This window comes from Macaca nemestrina, chromosome 15 (assembly GCF_043159975.1).
Source record: "Macaca nemestrina isolate mMacNem1 chromosome 15, mMacNem.hap1, whole genome shotgun sequence".
NCBI lineage: Eukaryota > Metazoa > Chordata > Mammalia > Primates > Cercopithecidae > Macaca > Macaca nemestrina.
The window spans coordinates 104,752,369-104,777,076 of record NC_092139.1 but is presented as its reverse complement, the minus strand read 5'-3'; the positions used below and the strand labels follow the sequence as shown (position 1 = coordinate 104,777,076).

Below are 24,708 nucleotides of genomic sequence, written 5' to 3'. Positions count from 1 at the left end.
TTCTCATAAGCCTCGTCTCCCCGCCTCTCCACCCCAGGCCTTGCCCCTCTATCCTCTGCACAGGAAGTGGGCTGGCTCTGGGCTTTTAGTTTTTGTGGCCCCAGCAGCCGCAGCCGTCTCCTGGGCCAGAGCTGAGCAGGGCCCTGGAGAGATGGCCACGGTCCCAGCAGCAGGGAGGACTGGAGAGCGCGCGCTGCCACCGCCCCATGCCTCAGCCAGGTGATGCTCCCCTGCCTCCCTCCCGGCCCCTATGGGACCAGCCAGGGGGCTGGCAGTGAAAGTCACAGAGAAGACTTTCAGCTCTGACTCAGTTCCCCCAGCAGTTTCTGCCGGTCCTCCCATCCCCCCAACTTTATCTTAGAATTCCCCTGGGGAGGGCGTAGGCCCAGTTCTCAGGGCTCCGGGCTGGAGGAAAAAGCGTTCCCCAGTCCCAGGTCACCCCTCCTTCCCAACCCATTCAGGGGAGGCTAGGGGCTGCTATGGGATGGGGGGCTTCCCTGGGCCCTGTGTGCCGGGCCCCCAACCCGGAGAGGTGGAGAAGGGGTGGGTGGATAGCCTGGGTGCCCAGAGAGGGTACGGGATATGGGGTGGGACAGGCAGGAGCCCCCTCCTGACCTCTGTGGAGTGGGGCCCATATACTGGGGGAGGTATCTCTGTGTCGAGTGCTCATCAGGAGGCGTGTGGAGTAAGTGGGGAGAGAAGGGTCCCCTTGGAGAGCCATCTGTGAAGTGAAGTGTGCTGCGAGGCCTCTAGGAGCCCCAGGCTGGAGGCAGAGCCCTGGGTTTGAGTCTGGATTTGTCTCTCCCTTGGCTGCATGACTGGCTAGGTCAGTAGCATCTCCAGGCATTGGGGATGGGACCCTATCTTTGGGGCTGCCTGGAGCTCAAGCTCTCTCCTCTCCTGGGGGCCGAAGCCTCCCACCCTTAACTGTGTTTGTAGCACCTCGGGGGAGGGAGGTGGAGTGAGGGGCTGAGCTATCCCCAAGGGTTCCCTTCCTTCCCCCATAGCCAGGGTCCCGCACCCGGCTGGGGAAGCCCCTGAAGTTAAATAGCAAGAGACAAGCACTGTGTGTGGGAGCACGGGGGTGGCAGGTGGAGATGGCCAGAGAGGACGAGGGGACATAGGCCCCATCGAGTTCGGAGGTCAGGTGGCATGCACCATGGGCTCCCGAACTCCTGCTTTACCGCCCTGCCCCAGCCACCACGTACCCCTAATGGCAGCAGGGGCCCCAAACTGCACCTCACCAGGTTCAAATCCTAGCTCTACGCCCTTCTTGCCTGGGCGAGAGGCTGACCTGTGTTTCAGTCTCCTCATCTGGCAAAAAGGAAGCATACTAGAGCCTCCTCGTGCGGCTGTAGCGGGGGCTAAACACCAAACTACCCCCGAGTGCTCAGGACCGTGCAGGCAGAGAGAGAGCAGGCGCCAGTCCCTGTCCCCAGCACCATCTTTCTGGAAATCAGATGGCTGGGGTCAGCCGCTCCGAGCTTCAGTTCTGGCATGGATCAAATGGGGCAGCGAGACCCACCTTGCAGGGTTGTGGTGGGGACGTAGGCATCTGTGGGTGTGACCGGTTTCAGAGTCATGAACGACAGGGCACGTATGGGTGTGCCTGAGGACCCAGGAGGGGGTGCTCAAACTCGAGGTCCCGGGCTCCACTTGCTGTCACCCGAGGCTGGGCTTCTCCTCGCTGTGCGACCTTGAGTGGGTTCCTTGGCCTCCCTGAGACTCAGCTTCCCCCTTGCAGAATGAGGGTGCAGCCTCAGTGACTGTCAGGCACTCCCTCAGCTCTGCGCCCCTCTGGCACTCCCACACCGTCCTCCCCGGACTCTGCCCTCTCCAAGCATCGCGGCACCCCTGGGCTCCAGACGGCAGGAAGCAGACTCCAGATGGCGCTTTCTCATCCTGCCTGGCTGCCTCTAGGCTGGGCCTGTGGTTTGCACCTAACCTTCCTCTGACCTGGTACCCCTTTGTCCCCCAGCACCTTCCTCCCACACTGGAGCTCTCTGCAGGTCTTGTGCTGGGCATGGGGTCATCCTGAGGCTGGGCCCGACCTGGGGTGACACCCACACAAAACATTGATGGTCCCCTTGCCCCAGGGCCAGGCTGACATGATTGAGCGTGAAGGGGCACAGAGGCTGTGGGAGTCCCTGGTTGGGCTATGCACTCTTTGGGGTCCCAACCCTGTGCCCTCTGCTATTGAGGATCCCAAGAAAGAGGTAAGCAGCCCCCACCCTGGGGAGCTCGCCCTCCTATGGAGACAGTGGGCCAGGCAAAGGTGAACCCATGGTGCCCAGGAGAAGCACCTGCCGGTCTGTCTGTGAGCTGCTGGGTCCTGACTCCCAGGGCAGGGAGGGTGGCAGCCTGACCTCTGTGACCAGTGTTACCTCTGGGACCAGTGTCACCTCTGGGACCAGTGTCTGGCAGGGTGGGACAGCTTGAGAGAGTGAGCCTGGAGGCCTAGCTCCGCCTCTTGCTGTGTATATGACCCTGGGCAAGTTAGGGACTTGGAGCCTTAGCTTCCTCATCTGTGTAATGGGATAATAAAGCCGTTGGGCAGCTTAGATAAGCTGGCATATGTGAGGCCCTTGGCCCCAGGCCTGGCGTAGAGTATGTGCTCAGTACACGTCATGAGTATTATTAGGTCACCAGTGCATATTTACCGTCGTGTGAGCTGTCGTGGTGGGAAGACGCGTCTGGGGAGTTCCGGGAGGGGAGGATCCCTGCCTGGGCACTGGGCAGTCTGCCCTGATTCAGATTCCAGTTAGGCAACGCACTTCACCTCTGTGTGCCTCCCGTTTCCTCATTGGAAATTGGGGATGATGAGAGTATCCCTGCCAGAGGCCCTTATTGCTGCGTTTAAAGAGTTTCAAATGGAGCCTGGGTTACAGCAACCCGTCGGCCAATGGTTTTGGTGTGGTTAAGGGGGTGGCAGAGCAGTGTGGAGGGGGGTTCTGATCCCAGCTCTGTGCTGGGCTCCTGATGTGACCTTCTGCAAGGCTTTCCCACCTCTGGACCTCAATGTCCTCAAACGTAGAATAAGGGACTGGGCTTGCTCAGAGAACCTTTGCAGCTCTGACAATGTGCGGGCCTCTGATTCTCCCTCCTGTGACATCTGCCTTAGGAGATGGAACCCATGGCTCTCGGGACCAGGGCGCGGGTCCCTGTTCCATGCTGGCTCCGATGTAAGCCACGAGACAATCCAGGGCCACCCAAAGAGCTCTGCTTTTCTTTGCAGTACTGAGGCCTCTGACTATACTCATTCATTTCACTACATTTATTGAGCACCGACTGTGTGCTCGGCCCTGTGCTCAACAGTCCCTGGAGCAAGTATACTGGTGGGCCAGCCCCTGGCCAATGCTGGCCCTGCTGCTGCCAGCCTAGAGGGAGGAGCAAGGCACTGAGAAGTGGAAGCCCTCGCCCTCCATCACGGAAATCAGGGAGGACTTCATGGAAAAAGGCATGAGGGCCCGTTTGAAAGGGGCTTGAAGGATGGCAGGATCTGTAGGGGACCCAGGGAAAGGATAGACTTGGGAAGAACCTTTGGAGGGTGAGTGTCGGTTTCCTGGCCGCCTGGAGCCACTGGCTTGTGCAGGCAGGTAGGTACGGCGTGTATGTGCTTTGGCCTGGGTACATGCACCTGCTGCTGTGAGGGCAGTCTGGAAGGGTTGACTGCCCTCATCCCGGTCCCAGAAAGCCCTGAAAGTGGGAATTTAGGCTTTGGTTGCAACAGGGCCACTGCAGGTTCCTGGGCAGGGAGGTGGGTGGTTGGAGGGGGGCTTCAGGGAAGGCAGGTGAGAGCCTACAGATGGGATCGTGCTGTGGTCTGGGCTAGAATGGCACGAGGCTGGCCCAGTGAGGGCAGGGAAGAGACAACAAGTAGTCATTGGACTGTCCTGCTGTCTATGGAGTGTCCTGGCTGGCTAGGTATGGGGGCAAAGGTCCCCTGGAACAGGAAGGGTACAATTGTCCCAGAACTGAAAGTCAGATAGGAGAAGAGCCAGGGATGAGCTGGGTTTTTGCTGGGTCCAGGAGCACCCGCTGTGAGGGGGTCCTGCAGACCATCGGGAGGGACGTGGAGGCTTGGGGCTGAGCTGGAGAAAGACCCTTGGAAGCTGAGGGTTAGAGCCAGTGAGAGACTCAGAGAGAGAAGGGAAGGGGAATGAGAGCTCGAGTTCGGAGCTGCTGGAGAAGGGAGAACAGAGGGGAAAAACGCCCAATGCCCAGGGGCCTTGGCAGCTCTCAGAATGGAAGAGCAGGAGGGAGGGAAGGACTCTCCACCTCCTCTGCATGTCTCGACTCACCTGCTCCTGTCCTCTCTGCTCCTGCCCCTCTGCTTCTGCCCCTCTGACTGAGGCCACCCTCACCTTTCCCTGGAAAGCTCCCTCCTCATCTCCCGGCCTCCCCGCTTCGCCTGCTCCAAACACCTCTCCTGGAAGCAGTCCCCTTATCTTCCCGAAGCGACCATGTGCTCACTTTCTCATTCCCCTCCGCACACCCAGCCCCTGCAGAGGGTAGGGGCAGCTACGTTTCTTTCCCGTTTCCACTGCGACAGTCGTGGTCTTGCCTCACCTGTGTGCTGAACGGGAGCTTCCATGGTCAGCTAGAGGTTCCCTGAGAAGCAAGGCTTTGTCTCAAAAACAAAAACAAACAAACAAACAAAAAGCACCGGCCAGCGGCCAGCGGCCAGTGCATAATAGGCACTCCGGGAAACCTTTTGAGCCTCCCTCTGACAGGGCTGGCTTAGATATTTCATGTCTCTTTCCTCCCTGGGGTATAATCTGGGTGACCAACCTGGCCCTGCCTCCAGGGAGAGCTTCCAGGCAGGTAGGGGAGTACGAGCGTGGACAAGGTCCTCCACAAAGGCTACTGCAGCCCTCTGTGCCTCAGTTTCCCCTGTCCTCTAGGGTTCTTCGGTGTTGAGATCAAAGCTCCTGTCTGCTTTTCTGCCTCTCTGAGTTCATGTCCTGATGCCTTCACACCATTGCCTCACCTCCCTCCAGGGAGAGTGAGGGGCAGAGGCAGGGGCTAGCCTCAGAGCCCTCTGGAAGACCCTCTGCCTGCTGACTTTAGCTCTGTCTATATTTATTCCATCACTTCTTTGTTCAAGAATTTTTTTGCCCGATGCCTACTATGTGCCGGGCACTGTTCTAGGAACTGTGGACCTAGCAATGAACAAAACACAAAAATACCTGTCCTTAGTGAGCTTACGTGACTCTGTGTGTTTGTGAAGAGAGATAGAGGAAAACATAAATCAGTCAATAAACAACAAATAAATAATGCTGTGATGAAAATGTCGGGGAGTGGTGACTAACAAAGTGTGCTTCTTTTATTTTTTTTGAGACAGAGTCTTACTCTGTCGTCCAGGCTGGAGTGCAGTGGCACCATCTCGGCTCACTGCAACCTCCGCCTCCCGGGTTCAAGCAGTTCTCCTGTCTCAGCCTCCTGAGTAGCTGGGATTACAGGTGCCCACCACCACGCCCAGCTAATTTTTGTATTTTTAGTAGAGACGGGGTTTCACCATATTGGTCAGGCTGGTCTCAAACTCCTGACCTCAGGTGATTTGCCTGCTTCAGCCTCCCAAAGTGCTGGGATTACAGGCGTGAGCCACACACCTGGCCACGATGGGTGCTTCTTTATGTATTCTAGTCAAGGAAGACCTCTCGAAGGAGGCGGCAGTTGAGCAGAAACTTGAAGGAAGGGTGTGAGTATGTGTGGGGTGGTGGGACTAGCAGGTGCAAAGGCCCTGGGGCTGGACTGAGCTGGCACCGGGGAGTGCAGACCATGCTCACTGAGGGCGCAGGCCCAGCCTGCCTCTAGGGACCGTGAGACCTGGGATGTGTATTTACATGTGCTCTCTCTTTCTCCTCTCCCATCAGGGCTTCCTTCCTCGGCTCCACCCTGTGGATGTAATGGCGACCCTTGCTCTGTCCTGGTGTCTGCCCCTCCTCATCCTCCTCCTGCCCCTGGCTACCTCTTCGGCATCTGCAGCGGTGAACGGTAAGGACCCTGACATCTGGACAGCTGTGCTTTCTCTACGGGGAGATGGCTAAGGCCCTGCTAAAGCCTCTTCCCAGAAGGGGATGGGGCCAGAGACCAGGTGTCCACCTCCCGCCTCACCCTCTGTCCTGGACCCCCTCCCTGGCACGCATGCACGAATGCACACACACACACACACACACACACACTCCAAGCCACAGGCATGCGCTACTTTCTGTCCCTGCCTTGCCTTAGTTTGCCTGTGGGAACTTGCAGGCTCTGAGGCTCCATTTCCTCCTCTCTGAAGTGGGTCCGTGAATCCCTTCTCTACTTGCCAGACTTACCCACCTTCTCCTCTGGCAGGCGTGGGTGCCAGGTGCAGGGGCAGCGGGCATGCCTTAGGGGGCCGTGGGCACCTGCAGTCAGCACTCACACCTCGTCTTGCCCAGCAGGCACTTCCCGGTTCACATGCTTCTACAACTCGAGAGCCAACATCTCCTGTGTCTGGAGCCAAGATGGGGCTCTGCAGGACACTTCCTGCCAAGTCCACGCCTGGCCGGACAGACGGTGAGCCCACTGGCCACACTGCAGAATCTTAGGATGGTGGGATCTCATATTCTGGATCCTATGCATTGGCCTCCATTTACAGAATCTTGGACTAATGGGACCCACAGACTGTTCGAATCATGGGAGTTAGGGCCCAGACCTGGAATCAAGGGATCGTTTAAGATAATTTGGAAGTCAGCTATGTAGACTTCTAGAACCTGGGTGGAGTCCAGGCTGCAGTGGAGGGGCTGGGGATGAACTGGACAGGGTAGACTGGGGACAATGAGCTGCAAGCCTGCTATGCCAAGGCTGGACTCTACTCTAGAGGCAAGCAGAGAGGAAGTGGGGAGAAAGGAGGGTCCCCAAGCTTTTTGGATAATCTTGGATTTTGAGAGACCCTGTAGGCAGCTGTGGGGGCAGGGAACCTGGGAATGGTTGGGGTGACTGGGGGCTGGGAGAGAGATGTCACTGTGATGTAAACATCCAGGTGGCCAGTGAGTGAGGGACTGACCCCAGGTAGGCTTGTTGGAGTCAGGGAGAAGGGGAAGGTCACAGAGAGGTGGCTGGGCCCTGGTGGATTCCATAGGGTGTGGGGCGGGGGAAAATGGGGAGGCAGATGGAGGGGCAAAGCAGGTTGGGGCCCTGGCTTCTGGGTGGGTGGTGATTCCACAGGGCTCTGAAGGCCTAATTAAGGATCTGTCTTCATCCTAAGCCTCATGGAGCTTTGGAGGGCTCTAGGTGGGGAAGACTGCCTGTCTTGAACTGGTTTGTGTTTCTAGATCACTCCAGCGGCCGTGGGAGCAGGCTGGGATGAGGGGGCAGGACAAGGTACCCATGAGGGAGGAATACCATGGAGCCAGTCGGGGAGGCAGTGCCCCTCATGGAGGTTGGCAAAGGAGCCCCAGCCTGGCCTTGCTGCCTGGTGCCATCCTGGCAGCAGAGACATCTGAGAAAGGTCCCTTGGGCCAGTTGTGTGGGTCCTTCCTGTTCTTCTAAGGAGGGTCTTTTGCCATGAAAGGCGGTGGAACCAAACCTGTGAGCTGCTCCCTGTGAGTCAAGCATCCTGGGCCTGCAACCTGATCCTCGGAACCCCAGATGTGAGTAACCCACCCAGGGAGAGAGTGCAGGGAGAAGGTGGTCTCCCAGCTCCGGGCTGCGATCTCAGGGTGGGCCGGATGCCAAGGGAAGAACGGGGGCCCAGTGGCCGGGGCTGTGGCCAAGCAGGATGCCCAGCGCTGAGGAGGAGGCAGAGGAAAACAGGTGACGCCCCAGGGCACGGACTCAGGCCTGCCCCAGGGCTGACGTGCCCTCTGTATGTGAGGCATCTTCTGCTCCTGCCGTCTCCCCTGCGCTTCGTGGCTCCTGTGACACTTGTGTTCCTTATCAAGTAAGACAGCACTCCAGTAACTGTAATGACCACACCCAGCTCTTTCCGGGGTCTTGGCAGTGCAGCGCAGTGTGGGGGGCAAAGGGTGTAGACTCTGGAGCTGGATGCTCCAGCCCTGGCTCGCCAGTTGGGTGTCATTGGGCAACCCCTGTGCCCCAATCTCCCCTTCTGTAAAATGGGCATAATAATGGCACCTACCTTGTTGGGTCAAGGCCCAACAAGGGCCTTGTTTTTCAGGCCCTCCCCAGCCTGAAGGTGGGACCTCACCAGAGACCCGCCCCCTTCTGCCCAGGCTGCTCGGGCCAAGGGACACCTGCAGGCCAGTGTCAAGCTGCCCCCTGTGCCCCCGTGGCTTCCCATCCCCCTGTGCTCATTGGCACCTAAAGTCCAGAGGAGGCCCAGGCAGCTGGAGCCAGTGACTCAGTGCTGCCTCGAGCGTGCCAGGCTGTGGTAGTGCCTGGGCTTGGCCCCGCTCTGAGATTGGAGCGGGCACTGGAGCAGGGGGAGGCCAGACAATGGGAGCAGACACCCCTGAGCTTGTAGGGGGAGCAGAGATGCCTGGGTCCAGGCTTGGGAAGCTGCAGCTGCCCCAGGAGAGTTCCTGGCTACCTCAGAAGGGGCGGGGGTCCCGCTTGTCCTCAACTCGCGCTGGATCCACGGAGTGTGTAGCCCCGACCGTGCCTCCAGGATCAGATCTGATGCCAGAAGCAGGGGAGAGCCCAGGCAGTGGGAACAGACAGCTCTGAGCCTGCGGAGGCAGCGGAGACCTTCCCAGCCCCTGAGAGTGCAGGGACGCCTGGCTCTGCAGTCGCGACTTGGGTGCCTGCAGCTGCACCCACGAGAGTGGGGCTCTTGCTTGATCCCAGCCCCCAAGAGCAACAGGAGGTCTGGGCCCACGGCCAAGACTTAGGCAGCTACAGCCCTGCCTGGGAGGGCAGGGCTCCTACCCACCCCGTGGAGCAGGAGGCCCCAGCTACGCCTCCCCACTGCAGCCAGAGTTTTAGCAGCGGCCACTCCAGATGGGCAGCTGCTGCCATCACCTACAGCCCCATGGGTAGACATCAGCACTGTCTCTTTCTTACCAATGAAGACACTGAGGCTCAAAGAGGTATGGTCCTTGCCCAAGGTCACACAGCCAGGAAGTGCAGAGCTGGGATTGAACCCAAGCCTGTGGACTCCCAGTTCGGGCTTTGCACCATTGCACTAGGCTGCCTCTTGCAGGGCATGTGGCCGTGTTCAGATGGGTGTATATCAAATTATTGTCTGTCAAAGCGTCCTGGGCAGCAGCGGGCTCCAAGGACACCCAGACCACATCTTCTAACCACTATCAGGTTATGTGTCTTCTTGAGGGGCAGGAGAGTGTGAAGATGGAGTCACACAGTGTAGCTGAGAAAATCATAGCCCCCGGAACCGGACGCTGTGCCCGGCAGGGAGCTCTGTAGGTGGCCTGGTTTCTGATCCTGGTTCCACCATTTCTTAGCTGTGTGACCTCAGGCAAGTCCCTAAGGTTCTCTGTGCTTCAGTCTCCTCAGCTATAGAATGGAAATAGTGACGGTGCCTGTGTCCAAGGGTGTTGACAGAATTAAATGAGATAATAGTAAAGTGCTCTCAAGAGTGCCTGGCACGGTGTGAGTGCTCATGAGAATGTATGACTGGCAATATTTTTATAACAATAATAGTAATAATAATGAGACTACTATTACCTGGGAAAATCTAGTCTGCCTAGCAGCTATAAGAAGGCTAGGACAGGGTCTATGGGGTGGAGAGGAACTGGCCGGTTTGGGGAATTCTAATGATGAGGTTCAAGGTTTGCTCATAGCGGGTCTTATGCAGATCAGAGGGACTGTGCCCGAGGTCCTGGCCGTGAAATCAGCATCCTGGACCCCAGATCCTAAGAGGCCTGCACTGGAGCTTCCTCCCGCAGGGCTGCCGGGCTGCAGGGTTGGCACCCCTACAGTGGGAGGCTGCTCTAAGCTGCTCACTCGGCAGCCCTCTGTCAGGCATGACAGGCCAGGACTCGGAGATGCAGTCACGCTGTAGGGGGACACAGAGGACCTGGGTTTAAACCTGGGCTCCCCTGCTGTCCAGCTGCATGACCTGGGGCAGGTCCCTTGACCAGCCCAAGCCTCAGGCTTCCCACCCATACCATGGGATGGATGCTGTGTGCATTGAGGGGCTAAGGCATCTGAGCAGTGGCTGCTCACACGAGATGCTCAATACCTGGCCGTTTTCTTCCAGAAAATTCAAGGCATAGGGATGGGAAGAGATAGGGGAGGGGAGGGCCTTTCACACTGAAAAATGTTAAACAGGTATAGTTCCAGATCTGTACCTTTGTGGGGGCTTCTCAGCTTGCATGCCTCCTGTGACAGGGAGCTCACTCCCTCTCAAGGCAGCTCACTTCATTTTAGATCAGGCGTTGGTAAACTACCTTGACCCACGGGCCATATCCAGCCCACTGCCTGTGTTTGTAAATAAAGTTTTATTGTAACATGGCCCTGATGTTCATTTACATGTTGTCTGTGTCTGCGTCACACTACAGTGGTGGAGTTGAGTCATTGTGACAGAGACCGTGTGGCCCGTAAAGCCAAAAATAGTTACGATGTGGCCTTTTACAGAAAATGTTTTACAGAAAACGTTTGCTGCCCTTGCCTTGGGTGGCGGGGCATGTGGAGAAGCTCCCATCCTTCCCTGGTCATCCCTGTGGCCTCCCCCTTCCCCTGCCCCCAGCTGCTAGAAGTTTCACCCCTGCCCTCCTTCCCCGCAGTCTCAGAAACTGACCGCAGTGGACATCGTCACCCTGAGGGTGATGTGCCGTGAAGGGGTGCGATGGAGGATGATGGCCATCCAGGACTTCAAACCCTTTGAGAACCGTAAGTGAGGAAGCCAGGGTGGGGCTGGGGCAGGGCTGGGCACCTCCTTCCTCCCACCTCCTCTGGGATCCTCCCTGCTCCAGCCTCTCTCCCCCGCAGCTTCCACACCCACATCTGACCACCTCACTGCCCGCTGCTCTCGGGATGATGTCCTGGCTCCTTACTCTGGCATTCAAGGCCACTCAGGATCCAGCCCTGGGCCTCCTCCCTGGCACTCCTCTTCTTGAGGCCTATATTTCTGCTGCAACCAAAGGCCAGCTCTCCAAACCCACCTTGCCTATTCATGCCTCTGAGCCCTTGCGCATGCTGATCCCACTGGAATCCTTCTTGACACCTGGAAAATTCCCACTCATGTTTCGAGGCTTAGTTGAGAGTCACTTCCTCCAGGAGGCCTTCCTAGACTCCCCTAGCCCTTTTTACCTCCTCTTTCTGGGCATGTATGTCCTGCGTTGTCACTGCCTGATTGTAGGCCTGTCTTTTTCACTGGGCCGTGAGCAACCTGAGGGTAGAGTCTCTGCCACCCCTTTGTCTCCTTGCCACGAACCCAGCACTAGATCTCATGAGGACAGTGGTCTGGGAAGGTTTGCTGAATGCCTGAGTGCCTGCCTGCTGACCTTGGGGTCCATCTCCAGGGAAGCAGTGGGGTGGAAAGTGAGAGTCAGGCCTGACCTGGATGTGATCTGACTGGCAGACTATCGAACCTTTCCGAGCCTGAGTTTTGGGGAGAATCAGAGTTGCCTACCCACCAGGCTTGTGAGGCATCTTTGAACTGAGACACAGAAACTGCTTACCATGTAGTCAGCACTCAGCATCTGCTTATCGCTTATGTGGTTCTATAGAGTCTCAGAAGTATAGAAACTGAGATTCATTTAACTTCAGAATCACACAGTGTTATATTCACACTTGAAATGAATGAGATGATCCATGGAAAGCTCTCAGGTCAATTCTAAGTGCAGAGAAAAGCTGCGGTAAATCATTCATCCAGCAGCTACTGAAGCAAGTGCCAGGTAATCTTCCAGGCGCCAAGGACACAGCAGACAACCAAGTCCCTGCCCTCAAGGAGCTCACAGTCTGCTGGGGGAGGCAGAAAATGAATAAAGAAATCAAACCATATATTTCATAGGTCAGGTAATGATAAGCACTGGGAATAAAAATGAAACGGGCAAGGGGGATGCAGAGTGGTGAGTGGTCAGGGAAGGCTTCTCTGAAGAGGTGATCATTGAGAGAGGCCTGGAGGCAGGGAGGGAGGCAGGGCTTTGGGTGGGGGGTAGGGTGGGTGCCAGGAGGGAGGAGTGGCAGGTACAAAGTGGGAAGTGGAGGTCATGCCTGGCTGCTCTCCCTTCCCCCTTCTCGCCTCCAGTTCGCCTGATGGCCCCCATCTCCCTCCAAGTCGTCCACGTGGAGACCCACAGATGCAACATAAGCTGGAAAATCTCCCAAGCCTCCCACTACTTTGAAAGACACCTGGAGTTTGAGGCCCGGACGCTGTCCCCAGGCCACACCTGGGAGGTGAGAATGTGGCCCAGTCCCCACCTGCTCTGGTTCCTCCTTCCTGTCCTGGTCCCTGTCCTGTCCCTTTTTCATTGCGGTGAGGTCCCATCAGCCCCAGGTGGATGGTGGGTGGCTGAGTTCACTCCTGTGCTCTTTCTGCACTGCCTGGGGCTGCCTGCCCGACTTCCACATCCTTATCTAGCCCCCCTAACCCTGGGGATCCGGCTGGCAGCAGGTTCAGGGAAAGATTCAGAAAGCCGGGAGACAGGCAGCTGCCCAGCCCCATGGGCTTTCAGAGGCCAGGGAAGCCACCCCTCCACGTGTCAAAGCCCATCTGCTCCACATCCATGTGGGTCTGTTGCTTATTCATTCACTTACATTCATTTCTTTATTCACTCAATTGCTCACTCAACAAATATTTGCTGAGCACCTACTATGCGCTGGATGATGGGGAAAGAGTGGAGGGTGAGCTCAGCAAACTTCCATTCTCAGGAATCTCAGACTGGGGCAGGGCAGGCAGGCAGTCAGCAGACACAGCGACAGGGTCTGGGATAGTGAGGCTACGGGACAGGGATAAGTTCCACCAAGAAACCCAATGGGGCAAAGTATTTGAGAGTGACTGGCACAGGCTATTTCAGACTCGGGTGACCAGGGAAGGCCCCTTGGATACCTGGGCGTCCAGAAGGAGCTCACCTGCAAAGATCTGGGGAGAGTTTTGCAAAATTAGAAAGACCTGCCACGGCAAAGGCAGGGTGCTGCTATGTGTATGGAGAGCAAGAGGAGGCGAAAAGAGCGACCCGGGGTGGTGAGGTGTGTGGAGATGTCCTGCTTTCTGGTCCTGTGGAGACTAGACTGCAGAGGGGCATGGATGGGAACCAGAGACCAGCTGCAGGCTTGGGAGAGGGCGGCAGCTCAGGCCTGGGGTGAGTGCAGCTCGGAGAGCGGGGATGGTTCTGGAACGGCTGTGGAGGTGGAACCAGGTTCTGGAGGTGGAACCAGCTGATTAGCTGACGACTTGGGCTTTAGGGGATGACCCCGGGGTTTGAGGCCCCAGCGACTGGGAAGTGAGGGAGCCTTAGGGGGCAAGGAAGGGGGGGTGCAACTGGCGGGGGTTGAGGAGGGTGCTGTGGTGCTCAGCCTCCTGGCCCTGCCATGGGAGGTGAGGTGAGCGCTGACAGTCCTGTCTCTGACCCAGGAGGCCCCCCTGATGACCCTCAAGCAGAAGCAGGAATGGATCTGCCTGGAGACGCTCACCCCAGACACCCAGTATGAGTTTCAGGTGCGGGTCAAGCCTCTGCAAGGCGAGTTCACGACCTGGAGCCCCTGGAGCCAGCCCCTGGCCTTCAGGACAAAGCCTGCAGGTACTGGTGGGCAGCAAGGGTGGGAGGGGGCTCAGGCAGGAGGGGGTGGTTGGGGGAGGAGCTGCTCCATCCTCTCCCTGCCTGGAGCGAGGGTACAGCGGTCAGCTCCATGCCTCACTTGCTGTAACCCTGCAGGGGGCCCGCTTTTCCTACAGGAACAGGGGTTCAGTGAGCGGACGGGGCTTGCCATGGGACTTGTGAGTTGGGGAGGGGTAGAAAGGCTCTTTTCACTTTTCTCCACCCTGAAATCTCAAACTCCTGGTTTCTGCCGGGGCTGGGGGCAGCTGCTTTCATCTCTCGGCCTGATCTGTGAAACGGGTACACTGACTGTGAGGCAGAGCTGCTGTGAGGAAGACATGTGACATTCCAGCAGCCTGGCCCTCAGCGGGTCTGCCGGACATCTGTCCCTCATCGCATCACATTTTGAGTTCAAGTTCAAGCAAGACCTGGGGTCCTCTAAGTGGTGCTTGGAGGCAGGTGGAGAGAGGGGTGCAGCCAGGTGGAGCCCAGGCTGCTGTGGGGGGCTGTAGGCTCACCAGGTGGGCCCATGGGATCTGTCTGGAGCCAGAGGGGCTCTTGGAATGCCATTTCTTTTTAGTATGAAATGTGGCTTCCCAGAGAGGACGGGCTTAGCCAAACCCTGTCCCCAGCCCTCCAGACGCAGCAGTGTCTGGCGGGGCCCTGGACCAGGGTGTTGGAGTGAGCCAGGGTGAGTGACGGCACTTCTTTAACCCCTGTCCTTGCTGTTTCTCCCACCCCCGGGCAGCCCTTGGGAAGGACACCATTCCGTGGCTCGGCCACCTCCTCGTGGGCCTCAGCGGGGCCTTTGGCTTCATCATCTTAGTGTACTTGCTGATCAACTGCAGGAACACCGGGCCATGGTAAGAAGGTTCTCCTCCCCTTCCTTCGTGCTCCCACCCCTCCAACATGCACACACATGGACACACACGTACATGCACATGCACACACACACGCACACAAGCACACATACACACATGCGCACATACACACAGACACTTACATGCGCACATGCCACATTGCCGGGTCAGATTCTGGACCGAGCCCCCTGCTCTGATACACCCGTGCTTCCTCTACCCTCCAGAGAGTCCTTCCTGTCCAAAACCTGGCCTTTCCCTGTGTCCCATCCCCACAGGGGGACCCTGTGGAACCAACCTGAGGGGAAGGTGGGAGGTGCAGCCCTCCAGGGAGAGTCCCTGGGGCCCTCGGACTGCTCTCAGGACTGGGGATGCCCGTGTGCCCACGTCAGCTGTCTCTGTGTCTGGGTCCCTGCTGGTCCATCTAGGTCTGACTGTCATTCGCTTATTCTCATATTCACTGAGTACCAGCTGCATGCCAGGTACAGCTCAAAGTGCTGGGAACACAGTGGCAGGCCACATGCGTGCAAACCCAGCTCCAGGCAGCTCACAGCCCAGTGGGGGAAGGCAGACAATCCTGCAGGTGTGTAACGACGCACCGGGATCAGGATGGTGGGGGAGGATGTCGATGTACGGCCATTCCTTAGGATCCATGGGGAACCTGTTCTAGGACCAGGTTCTAGATACCAAAGCCGGTGGATACTCAAGTCTCTGATTTTTATTTTATTTAATTAATTTATTTTTTGTAAGACAGAGTCTCACTCTGTCACCTAGGCTGGAGTGCAGTGGCGCGATCTCGGCTCACTGCAACCTCCACCTCCAGGGTTCAAGCGATTCTCCTGCCTCAGTCTCCTGAGTAGCTGAGATTACAGACACGACACCACACCCGGCTAATTTTTTGTATTTTTAGTAGAGACAGGGTTTCACCATGTTGGCCAAGCTGGTCTCGAACTCCTGACCTCAGGTGATCCACTTGCCTCGGCCTCCCAAAATGCTAAGATTACAGGTGTGAGCCCCCACGCCCGGCCTCAAGTCCCTGATTTAACACAGCAGTGTATTTGCGTGTAACCTACACACATCCTCCCAGGGACTTTAGGTCATCTCTAGATTACTTATAATACCTAATACAAAGTAAATGCTATGTAAATAGTTGTTATGCTGTATTTTAAAAATTTGTATTATTTTTTATTGTTGTATTGCTATGGGGTTTTTTTTTCCCCTGAATATTTTTGATCAGGGATTGGCTGAATCTGTGAATGCAGAACCCACGGATACTGACTGCTGGCTGTATCATGAGCGGACAACAGGGAGGGGAACCTTGGCTGGGGCGTGGCCAGGGCTGGTTTCCCCGAGGAAGTGGTGATTCTGTTGAAATCTGAAGCAGGAGCCCATGGTGGGGGTGGGTGGAGGGGATAGGGAGAGTGTCTCAGGTAGCGGAAACAGCGTGTGCAAAGGCCCTGGGCAGGAAGGAGGGAAGAACCTTCCAGGAACAGAGTGCAGGGACGCGGTGTGGCTGGAGACAGAAGCGGGTTGGGGAGGAAGCTGAACTTGAACCTGGACATGTGGCGGCAGTGAGGCTTCCTGGGACCTCAGGCCATGGTGAGGACTTGGGCGGTGTGCCGAGCAGCCATGGAGGGTTTCCCCAGGAGTGGGACAGGATTCACTTTGCCCTCTGTGGCTCTGGCTGCTGTGCCGAGCGTGACCTGGTGGAGGGCAAAGCGGTGAGGAGGTGACACTTCTGACCAGGCTATGTGACCCCCTGATGAGAGCCCTTCTTCTCCCAAGAGGTTTGCAAAGCGTGCCTAGCTGCATCACCTCACTCGATTTTCCATAGCACCGGGAAGGCAGTGAGTCAGGGGCTACCACTGACTTTTAACTGATGCCAGGACTGACCAGAGAAGTCAGCTGACTTGCCAAAGGTCACATAGCCAGTTAGTAGTGAGTGCTGCTCTCCTGACCCTCGTCCTGGAGCCGTGGTTCTCGGCAGTATTTGGAGCCCGTTTACTCTTTCCTCCCAAGAAGACAGGTATTCCTCCACCCACCCATTCCCTCTACCCACAGCTCCCTGCAAGCCTTCAGGGAAACCATGTTCCTGTAGGGGGAGAGGTCCTCTCCCAGGTGTGGGTTCAGTGGCCTCCAGAATGCCCTCCTCCTTGTCATTCTTGTGCCCCTTCAGTCCTTTCTCCACCACGTCATTCTCCTGTTTAACGCTCTTCAGAGGCTGCCTACTGCGTTGTAATACACCCCAGCCCCTGAGGGCCTCCACCAATCATGTGGAACCTTTGTGCAAATCAAAAATGGTGCCTCTTCAGGGCGATGTACACAGGTTCCAGGCACTCAGTTTGGCAAGCAGAACATGGGCTGGAATTCAGCCTCACTCACCACCACCTCTCCCACTTCCTGCCCAAGCCTAATGCCCTTGGGCAGTGCACAACCTGAACCACCATCCATGGCAGCCCTGACAAGGAAGCCTCTCTCCTCTCTCCCTCCTGCTTCACTCCACTTTTTCTAGCCATCTCCATCCCTGACTGCTCTGGCTTGTGTGTTCGCCTCCTCTGACCCCCACCTCCCCGTCTCATGTAGCACTCTGCTCTCTGTCTCCACGGAATGAATGATGATGTTGCAACATGCTTTGTGTCTGTCTCCCCATCAGAATGTCAGCTTGAGAGCAGGGACCTCTTTTGTTGGCTATTCTTGTCTCCCCAGTGCCCAACACAGCGTCCTCCCACAGTGAGCACTTAGTAATGGTGGAATAAATACATGAGTGAATGTGGTGTGGCTCTGCGCCTGGCATCCAGAGCTGTGGCGCTGATGGCAGGACACCATGGCCCTTCCCGTTCTCACCCTCCTCCTTCCCTTCTCTCCTCTGTCCAGGCTGAAGAAGGTCCTGAAGTGTCACACCCCGGACCCTTCGAAGTTCTTTTCCCAGCTGACCTCAGAGCATGGAGGAGATGTCCAGGTAGGAGGCTGGGATGGAGAGGCAGAGGTGGCCAGGGGTGTGAGTGGGATGAGGGGGTGGTAGGGGAGTAGCTAATTTTGTGTTTTGTGAGAGGAGACCAAACGCTGAAGTGAGCAGCCTCCAGGGTGGGCATGGGTCTCTTCTCCAGCTCTGGCACTTTCTGTCTGAGCCAGACTGCCTGGGTTTTAATCCCAGCTCCACCGCTTTCTGGTTGTGTGACCTTGGGCCTATAGAGCCTCCCTGGGCCTCAGTTTCCCCACCGGTTAGATGGGGAGAAAAACTGTGTTACTATGTGTCCTGCCCTGAGAACTTTGCCTGGCACACAGTTAGTGTTCAAAAGAACCCTATCAGGCTGGGTGCAGTGGATCACGCCTGTAATCCTAGCACTTTGGGAGGTTGAGGCAGGTGGATCATGAGGTCAGGAGTTCGAGACCAGCCTGACCAAATGGTGAAACCCCATCTGTACTAAAAATACAAAAATCATCTGGGCGTGGTGGCGCGGGTCTGTAATCTCAGCTACTCAGGAGGCTGAGGCAGGAGAATCGCTTGAACCCAGGAGGTGGAGGTTACAGTGAGCCAAGATGGTGCCATTGCACTCCAGCCTGGGCAACAGAGTGAGACTCCGTCTCAAAAAAAAAAAAAAAAAGTTCCCTATCTGGTATTACCGTTGCCAGTGTGCTGAACGAACAGGATCTGCCAGCACTAGCTCTCTCCGCCCTACTGTCTGTGTAGACGTGCTCCGTGCTTCTCCTGTCCCTGCCCAAAATTCCTGAGCAGGCTCCATAACTTAGCACGGATACTAACAAGTCTTCCAGTCACTTTGAGTCACAAAACACCGATTCATTTTTAAAGTGCCGGCCCACAGAGCAGCAATGCTCTGAACTCCGTCTCAAATTCAGCCGTCTCTTCTTCCCCAGCCCGTGTCCCCTTCAGGCAGGAAGCTTCAAGAATGAAGGGGGGAGGTGGGGGGTACTTTTTTTTTTTTTTACCACCCTAGCCCTACTCTAGGCTCCTAAGATTGGAGAGTGGGGTGAGGTAGGGGCAGAGGGAGGTCAAGAGGAGTGGTGGGCGAGGAAAGCCATGCAGGACCAGAGCTGTCATGACCTGGCTTTGTAGTTCTCTATCAGGGCTGATCAAGGGCCCCCTTCTGGAATTCCTTGGAAAACTCCCAAGATGAGAATATCTTAGTTGCAGTACTCTTTTTTTTTTTTTTTTTTTTTGAGACGGAGTCTTGCTCTGTCACCCAGGTTAGAGTGCAACGGCGCGACCTCAGCTCACTGCAACCTCCACCTCCTAGGTTCAAGCGATTCTTCTGCCTCAGCCTCCCAAGTTGCTGGGATTACAGGCACACATCGCCATGCTTGTCTAATTCTTGTACTTTTAGTAGAGACGAGGTTTTGCCATGTTGGCCACGCTGGTCTTGAACTCCTGATCTCAGGTGATCTGCCCACATCAGCCTCCCGAAGTGCTGGGATTACAGGCGTGAGCCACTGTGCCTGGCCATTAGTTGCAGCACTCTTAATGTGTAGGAATGCATTACCTTAAAATTCTTCCCTCAGCCTTGAGGGTAGCAAGATTCCATCTATAAAGGTATTCCAGCAAGCCATGGCTGCCAGTGTGTCAGAAGCATAGAGATTCCCCCATTGAACTGGTTGGAGGCTGAGCTAGATTAGCTGCATGCTCAGATACCTTCCAGCTTCAAGTCCTGATTCTATGGACCTAGAACATTGTGAGGTGGGAGCTGCAAACCATTCCAGCTTCCTGTGAGGGCATCCTTGGGTCTAGTGTGTGGAGCGGGGTCCCGAGGAGGAAGGTATGATGTGGCTGGGGACTGGGGCTGGCAAAGCCGGCCCCACCTTTTCCGCATCTGGGTGAGAGACCTACCCTTCTACCCTAGGACCCACAGGGGCCACAAGGCCCACCGCACTTCCCAGGGGATCCTGGAATGTGTGTGCGAGTGTGGGAGTGTGTGTGAGGGGCATGAACTTCTCCTGAAGCCCCTTTCAGGGCATTGTGGGCAGAGGCTCAGGCCCAGGAAGTAGCTGGCCACAGGCACTGGGTTCCTGGCTCACCGGCACTGGCCACAGGCCCGGCCGCTCCCTCTCTGGCTGCAAACTCAGGGCTGCTGCCTGGCTCCACCCTTGCCCCGGATATCATGAACCTCACCCGAACAGTGCTTTTTCCCTCTCTGCCCAGCCAGCGACCCCTCTTTGCCATCCTCAGTTTATCCTTTCTGCCTCTCTCGGCCTTTTCTTTTGTGACGTAACTCCTGGTTGCGGGAAGGGAGTGGATTTAATTGAGTGGTGTGTGCACGTGTGTGCATGTGTGCATGCCTGTGAGCGTGTGTGTGTGTGTCTGTGGAGCAGCTGACTCAGCCTCAGGGACTCCCCCTGGAGAGGAGAACTGGGCATTCATTGCTGGTTCATTAATTCATCTGAAATAGGTCCATGGGACCCACCAGCCCCGTGCTGAGCACAGAGGCCTGGGGAGCCCACTGGGCCTGGCCCCTGTGCTTAGGGGGCCAAGTCCAGCTGCTGAGGGTTCCGGGGACAGAGGGTTGTCAGGGCTCCCAAACTCGCCCACCCGAGGGCCTGCTGTCCCCATTCTGCTGTGCAGTCTGTGTCTTACCCTATTTGGGTGTTTACATCTCCATTTGCTCACCTGATGTCTCCCTGGTGACCCGATGGGTGACAGCAAGGAAGTCAGGAGAGACTCGGCTAACTGTTGTGGAAACTGAGGCCCAGAGAGGTGCAGGAGCCTGCCCAGGGTCACACAGTTAGTGAGTGCCAGGGCCAGGGCTAGAACCCAGGTCTTCCCACTCCTTGCCAGGGCTCTCTGGAATCCCGAGCAACTGAGAAGTGCTCTGATGGGCACTTTCCTCTCTCTGGGGATGGGAGGTGGAGTGGGTAGGGGTGGGGACCACAGGGAACTGGGGGAGAGGTGAATCAGGAAACTATCAGCTCCCACAAGAGACGTTCCCACCACAGTGTAAGCGGAGACCCTGGGTCCCAGCTCTGCCGCCTGCCGGTCTGTGATCCGGGCCGGGGCGTGTCCCGTCTCTGGGCATCTGTAAGTTGAACAGGCTGTGCTCTCAGCGCCCTTCTGCTTTGGCATGGATGGATCGATTCACACACTTGTGCTAGTACCCACTGGACAGTTTGAGGATTCTCTGCTTTCCTGGGTCCCCAGCATCTAGAACAGTGCCAGGCTCACAGCAGGTTTCCAATAAACAGTCACTCTTCAGCAAGCAAACATTCCTGGGCACTACTGGGAGCCAGGCAGGCCTATGCTGGACTGTGGGTCAGGCAGTCTCCCTGGGCTGGTGGCCCAGAGGGCTCCCCAAGCCAGTAGGTGAGTTGGGGGAGTACGGGGCTATAGTCAGGGAGGGCTTCCTGGAGGGGGCATCCCTGGGCCAACTGCTTCAGGAGGAGGAGTTAGGAGCTGCTGAGAATCCAGAGGAAGGGGTGGAGGGTGAAGGAAGGTGAAGGAAGCCCCCACTCACCCACCCCCCGCCTTTCTCCCTCCAGAAGTGGCTCTCCTCGCCCTTCCCCTCATCGTCCTTCAGCCCTGGAGGCCTGGCGCCTGAGATCTCACCACTGGAAGTGCTGGAGAGGGACAAGGTGACACAGCTGCTCCTGCAGCAGGACAAGGTGCCTGAGCCCTCATCCTTAAGCAGCAACCGCTCACTGACCAGCTGCTTCACCAACCAGGGTTACTTCTTCTTCCACCTCCCGGATGCCTTGGAGATAGAGGCCTGCCAGGTGTACTTTACTTATGATCCCTGCGCAGAGGAAGAGCCTGATGAGGGTGGGGCCGACGCGCCCACAGGGTCTTCCCCCCAACCCCTGCGGCCTCTGTCAGCGGAGGACGATGCCTACTGCACCTTCCCCTCCGGGGATGACCTGCTGCTCTTCTCCCCAAGTCTCCTTGGTGGCCCCAGCCCCCCAAGCACTGCCCCTGGGGGCAGCGGGGCTGGTGAAGAGAGGCTACCCCCTTCCCTGCAGGAGAGAGTCCCCAGAGACTGGGACCCCCAGCCCCTGGGGCCTCCCACCCCAGGAGTCCCAGACCTGGTGGATTTTCAGCCACGCCCTGAGCTGGTGCTGCGAGAGGCTGGAGAGCAGGTCCCTGATCCTGGCCCCAGGGAGACGTTCAGTTTCCCCTGGGCGAGGCCTCCAGGGCAGGGGGAGGTCAGGGCCCTTAATGCTCGCCTGCCCCTGAACACTGATGCTTACTTGTCCCTCCAAGAACTCCAGGATCAGGACCCAACTCATTTGGTGTAGACAGATGGCCGGGGAGGCAGGCAGCTGCCTGCTCTGTGCCCAGCCTGAGGAGGACCCTGTCCAGGGTACTTAGTGCACTGATGAGGACACTCAGTGTCCAGTTGCCGCTGGATGTCTCCACCCAGATGGCCCCCACCCTGCACACTTGGCCCATCCATTTCCAAACCTCCATTGCTGCTCCCTGGTCCTGCTGCCCGAGCCAGGAACTGTGTGTGTTGCAGGGGGGCGGTCACTCCCCAACTCCCTCTTTAATCACAGAGTCCCACGAGTTTAGGCTCTGAAGCATCACTCCTCTCCAGCCCTGCAGCTGTTCACCAGTATCAGTCCTCGAGGCTCTCCAGGGCTCCTTGCCCTGACCTCCTCCCTGGGTTTTCGGCCCCAGCCTCCTCCCCTCCCCTCCACCTCCACAGGGCAGCCTGAATGTGCTTTCCAAAACCCAAATATGGCCATGCTCCTCCTCGGTTCAAAACCTTGCACGGGCCGCACTGCCCTCAGCCCCATTTCTCAGCCCCATTTCTCAGCCCCATTTCTCAGGCTATTCCCTGGGCCTGCTGTGCTCTCCCCCTTATCTGGGTGACAAACTTCCCTGACCCCTCAAATGCCGGTTTTGCTTCCCCTGGAGGGAAGCACTGCCTCCCTTAATCTGCCAGAAACTTCTAGCATCAGTGCTGGAGGGAGAAGCTGTCAGCGACCCAGGGCGCCTGGAGAAAGAGGCCCTGTTACTCTTCCCTTGGGATCTCTGAGACCTCAGAGTGCTTGGCTGCTGCATCCTTAATGCTGGGGCCCAAGTATGGGCACAGATGCCCCCACAAAGTGGACGCCTGCTGCGTCTTCCCACAGTGGCTTCACAGACCCACAAGAGAAGCTGCTAGAGAGTAAACCCTGGAGTCTGAGGCCCGGGCAGCAGTCCCCTCCTAGTAGTGGGCCCTGATGCTGCCAGGCCTGGGACCTCCCACTCCCCCTCCACCGGAGAGTCTCCTCTGCAGCTCAGGGGCTGGCACACTGGCCTTCAGAAGGACAGCTTCACAGGGCAGGGCCTCATCATCTTTTCACTGCCCCAGACACAGTGCCCAGTGCCCCATGGTATACCCTGGGTGAATGAATTAATTACCTGGCACCACCTCGTCTGGGCTCCCTGCACATGACATTCACACAGAGAGGCAGAGTCCCGTGCCCGTTAGGTCTGGCATGCCCCCTACTGCAAGGGGCTCACCCTCCACCTTGCAGTCCTCCCCCTCTCACACAACTGGCCCCTTCCTTCTCGTGCCCCCCACCACGACCCCTCCACTTATCTTTCCTCTGCCTCAGGCAGATAACATTGCAATGGCTCAGACAACCTTCTATCCCAGCAGGACAGTGGCCCAGTCCCAGCTAACTCTGACCTGGCAGTCCTCAAGCACCTGCACTTATAGGCCCTGCTCACAACTGATTGGGCACCTGACTACACACCCCTACAGGCTGACCAGCAGCCTATAAGGGGGCTTGGCACCAAGCTCTGTCCAATCAGGTAGCCCCGGCCTGAACTAGCCAATCAGATCATCTCTGTCTCGGGCGTTTGAACTCAGGGAGGGAGGCCTGTGGGTGCAGGTGCTTGTGAACGAGGCTCCCTGGAAAAGGTAGACAAGCGTTGAGCCACTAAGCAGAGGACCTTGGGCTCCCAATACAAAAATACTTACTGCTGAGAGGGCTGCCGACCATTTGGTCAGGATTCCTGTTGCCTTTATATCCAAAATAAACTCCCTTTTCTTGGGGTTGTCTGAGTCTTGGGTCTGTGCCTTGAAAAGAGCTTAATTATGGGACAGTCTCACCTCCTGCCATAGGGTCCTGAATGTTTCAGACCCCAAGGGGCTCCACACCTTTGCTGTGTGTTCTGTGCCAGCATGGCCTGGGCGTCATCTCTCATCATCTGGAAACAGCCTTGAGAAGCAGGTGCTTTATTCCCCATTTTGCCAATTAGGAAACAGGCCCAGGGAGGTGGAGAAACACAGCTGATGGTTGGTAGCACCAGGATTCAAACTCAGGTACATACTAAACCTCTCTGCAAGTCAGTTTTCTTATCCCCCCAAATGGAAATTGTATTTGCCTGCTCCACTTTGGGAGGCTCCCACTTCTTGGGAGGGTTATATTTTTTTAAGTCTTAATCATTTGTGATATATGTATGTATACATCCGTATCTTTCAATGGTCTGTGTGTACCATCTTTGTGATTATTTTCTTAATATTTTTTCTTTAAGTCAATTCATTTTTGTTGAAATACATTTATTTAAAGAAGAATCTTCATGTTACTCTGTAAATGAAAAAAAGATTTTCGCTATAAATAAAAGGTAACTGTACAAAATAAGTACAATGCAGCAAAATAGTGTTGATATTCATTGCCTGCAGTAAACCTGTTGTCTCTTAAAGGAGAAATGAGAAGCTGTTGGGGAGCTGTTAAAGACATCCCAGGGCCAAATGCAAACTTCCTCCTTGAGAGAAAGGAAAAGGATTGTAAAGGGAATATCTTCTTCACTAATAGGAGTCAGGACTGTCTGTCATATTCTGTGTCCAGGTATCAGCTCATATCCCACAAGTCTATGCCTGGGGAAGTATTGCACTTGATGACAGATCCCTCTCTCTCTCTCTCTCTTTCTCTCTCTCTCTCTCCCTCTGTCCCTCCAGATAGATAGATAGATGATAGAGAGTGTCCTGATAAAAGTTGGACCAGACCATGGATGGCAATTCCTGGCATTCATAAATCCACACTTACGGCAGACATTGCTAATCAATTGCACCCATGCACGGCAGACATTTCTAATTGACCACAGCCCTCCTCTTGCAGAGCCTGGGTGCAGCTTCAGATTCTGCAACGCTGTGCTATAGGCAGGCCCCAGGTGGTCACAGCTGATAACTGATGACTTCTCTGGACCATATAGTTCCTCAGGTTCCTAACACAAAAGGAGCTCTTCTGTTTCCCAACTCCGATTT

The 24,708-nt window shown here is 56.4% G+C and overlaps 1 protein-coding gene across 1 annotated transcript; it reads left to right on the top strand.

Annotated features, from left to right (window-relative positions):
• The first annotated feature begins 111 nt into the window (after nt 1-111).
• On the top strand, nt 112-23,496 carry LOC105464497 (interleukin 2 receptor subunit beta). Its single transcript, XM_011712464.2, has 10 exons — nt 112-219; nt 5,877-5,997; nt 6,429-6,543; nt 7,541-7,619; nt 10,674-10,779; nt 12,140-12,288; nt 13,466-13,631; nt 14,398-14,512; nt 17,381-17,465; nt 20,993-23,496. The coding sequence occupies exons 2-10, from the start codon at nt 5,910-5,912 to the stop codon at nt 21,743-21,745; spliced, it is 1,656 nt and encodes a 551-aa protein (XP_011710766.2). The 5' UTR covers nt 112-219; nt 5,877-5,909; the 3' UTR covers nt 21,746-23,496.
• Nucleotides 23,497-24,708: the final 1,212 nt, after the last annotated feature.

Excerpts from the sequence above, each read along its gene's own strand:
- LOC105464497 (XM_011712464.2), top strand. The coding sequence starts at position 5,910 with ATGGCGACCCTTGCTCTGTCCTGGTGTCTGCCCCTCCTCATCCTCCTC. Across the intron at positions 13,632-14,397 it reads CTTCAGGACAAAGCCTGCAG|CCCTTGGGAAGGACACCATT; the intron begins GTACTGGTGGGC and ends ACCCCCGGGCAG. Across the intron at positions 14,513-17,380 it reads TGCAGGAACACCGGGCCATG|GCTGAAGAAGGTCCTGAAGT; the intron begins GTAAGAAGGTTC and ends TCCTCTGTCCAG.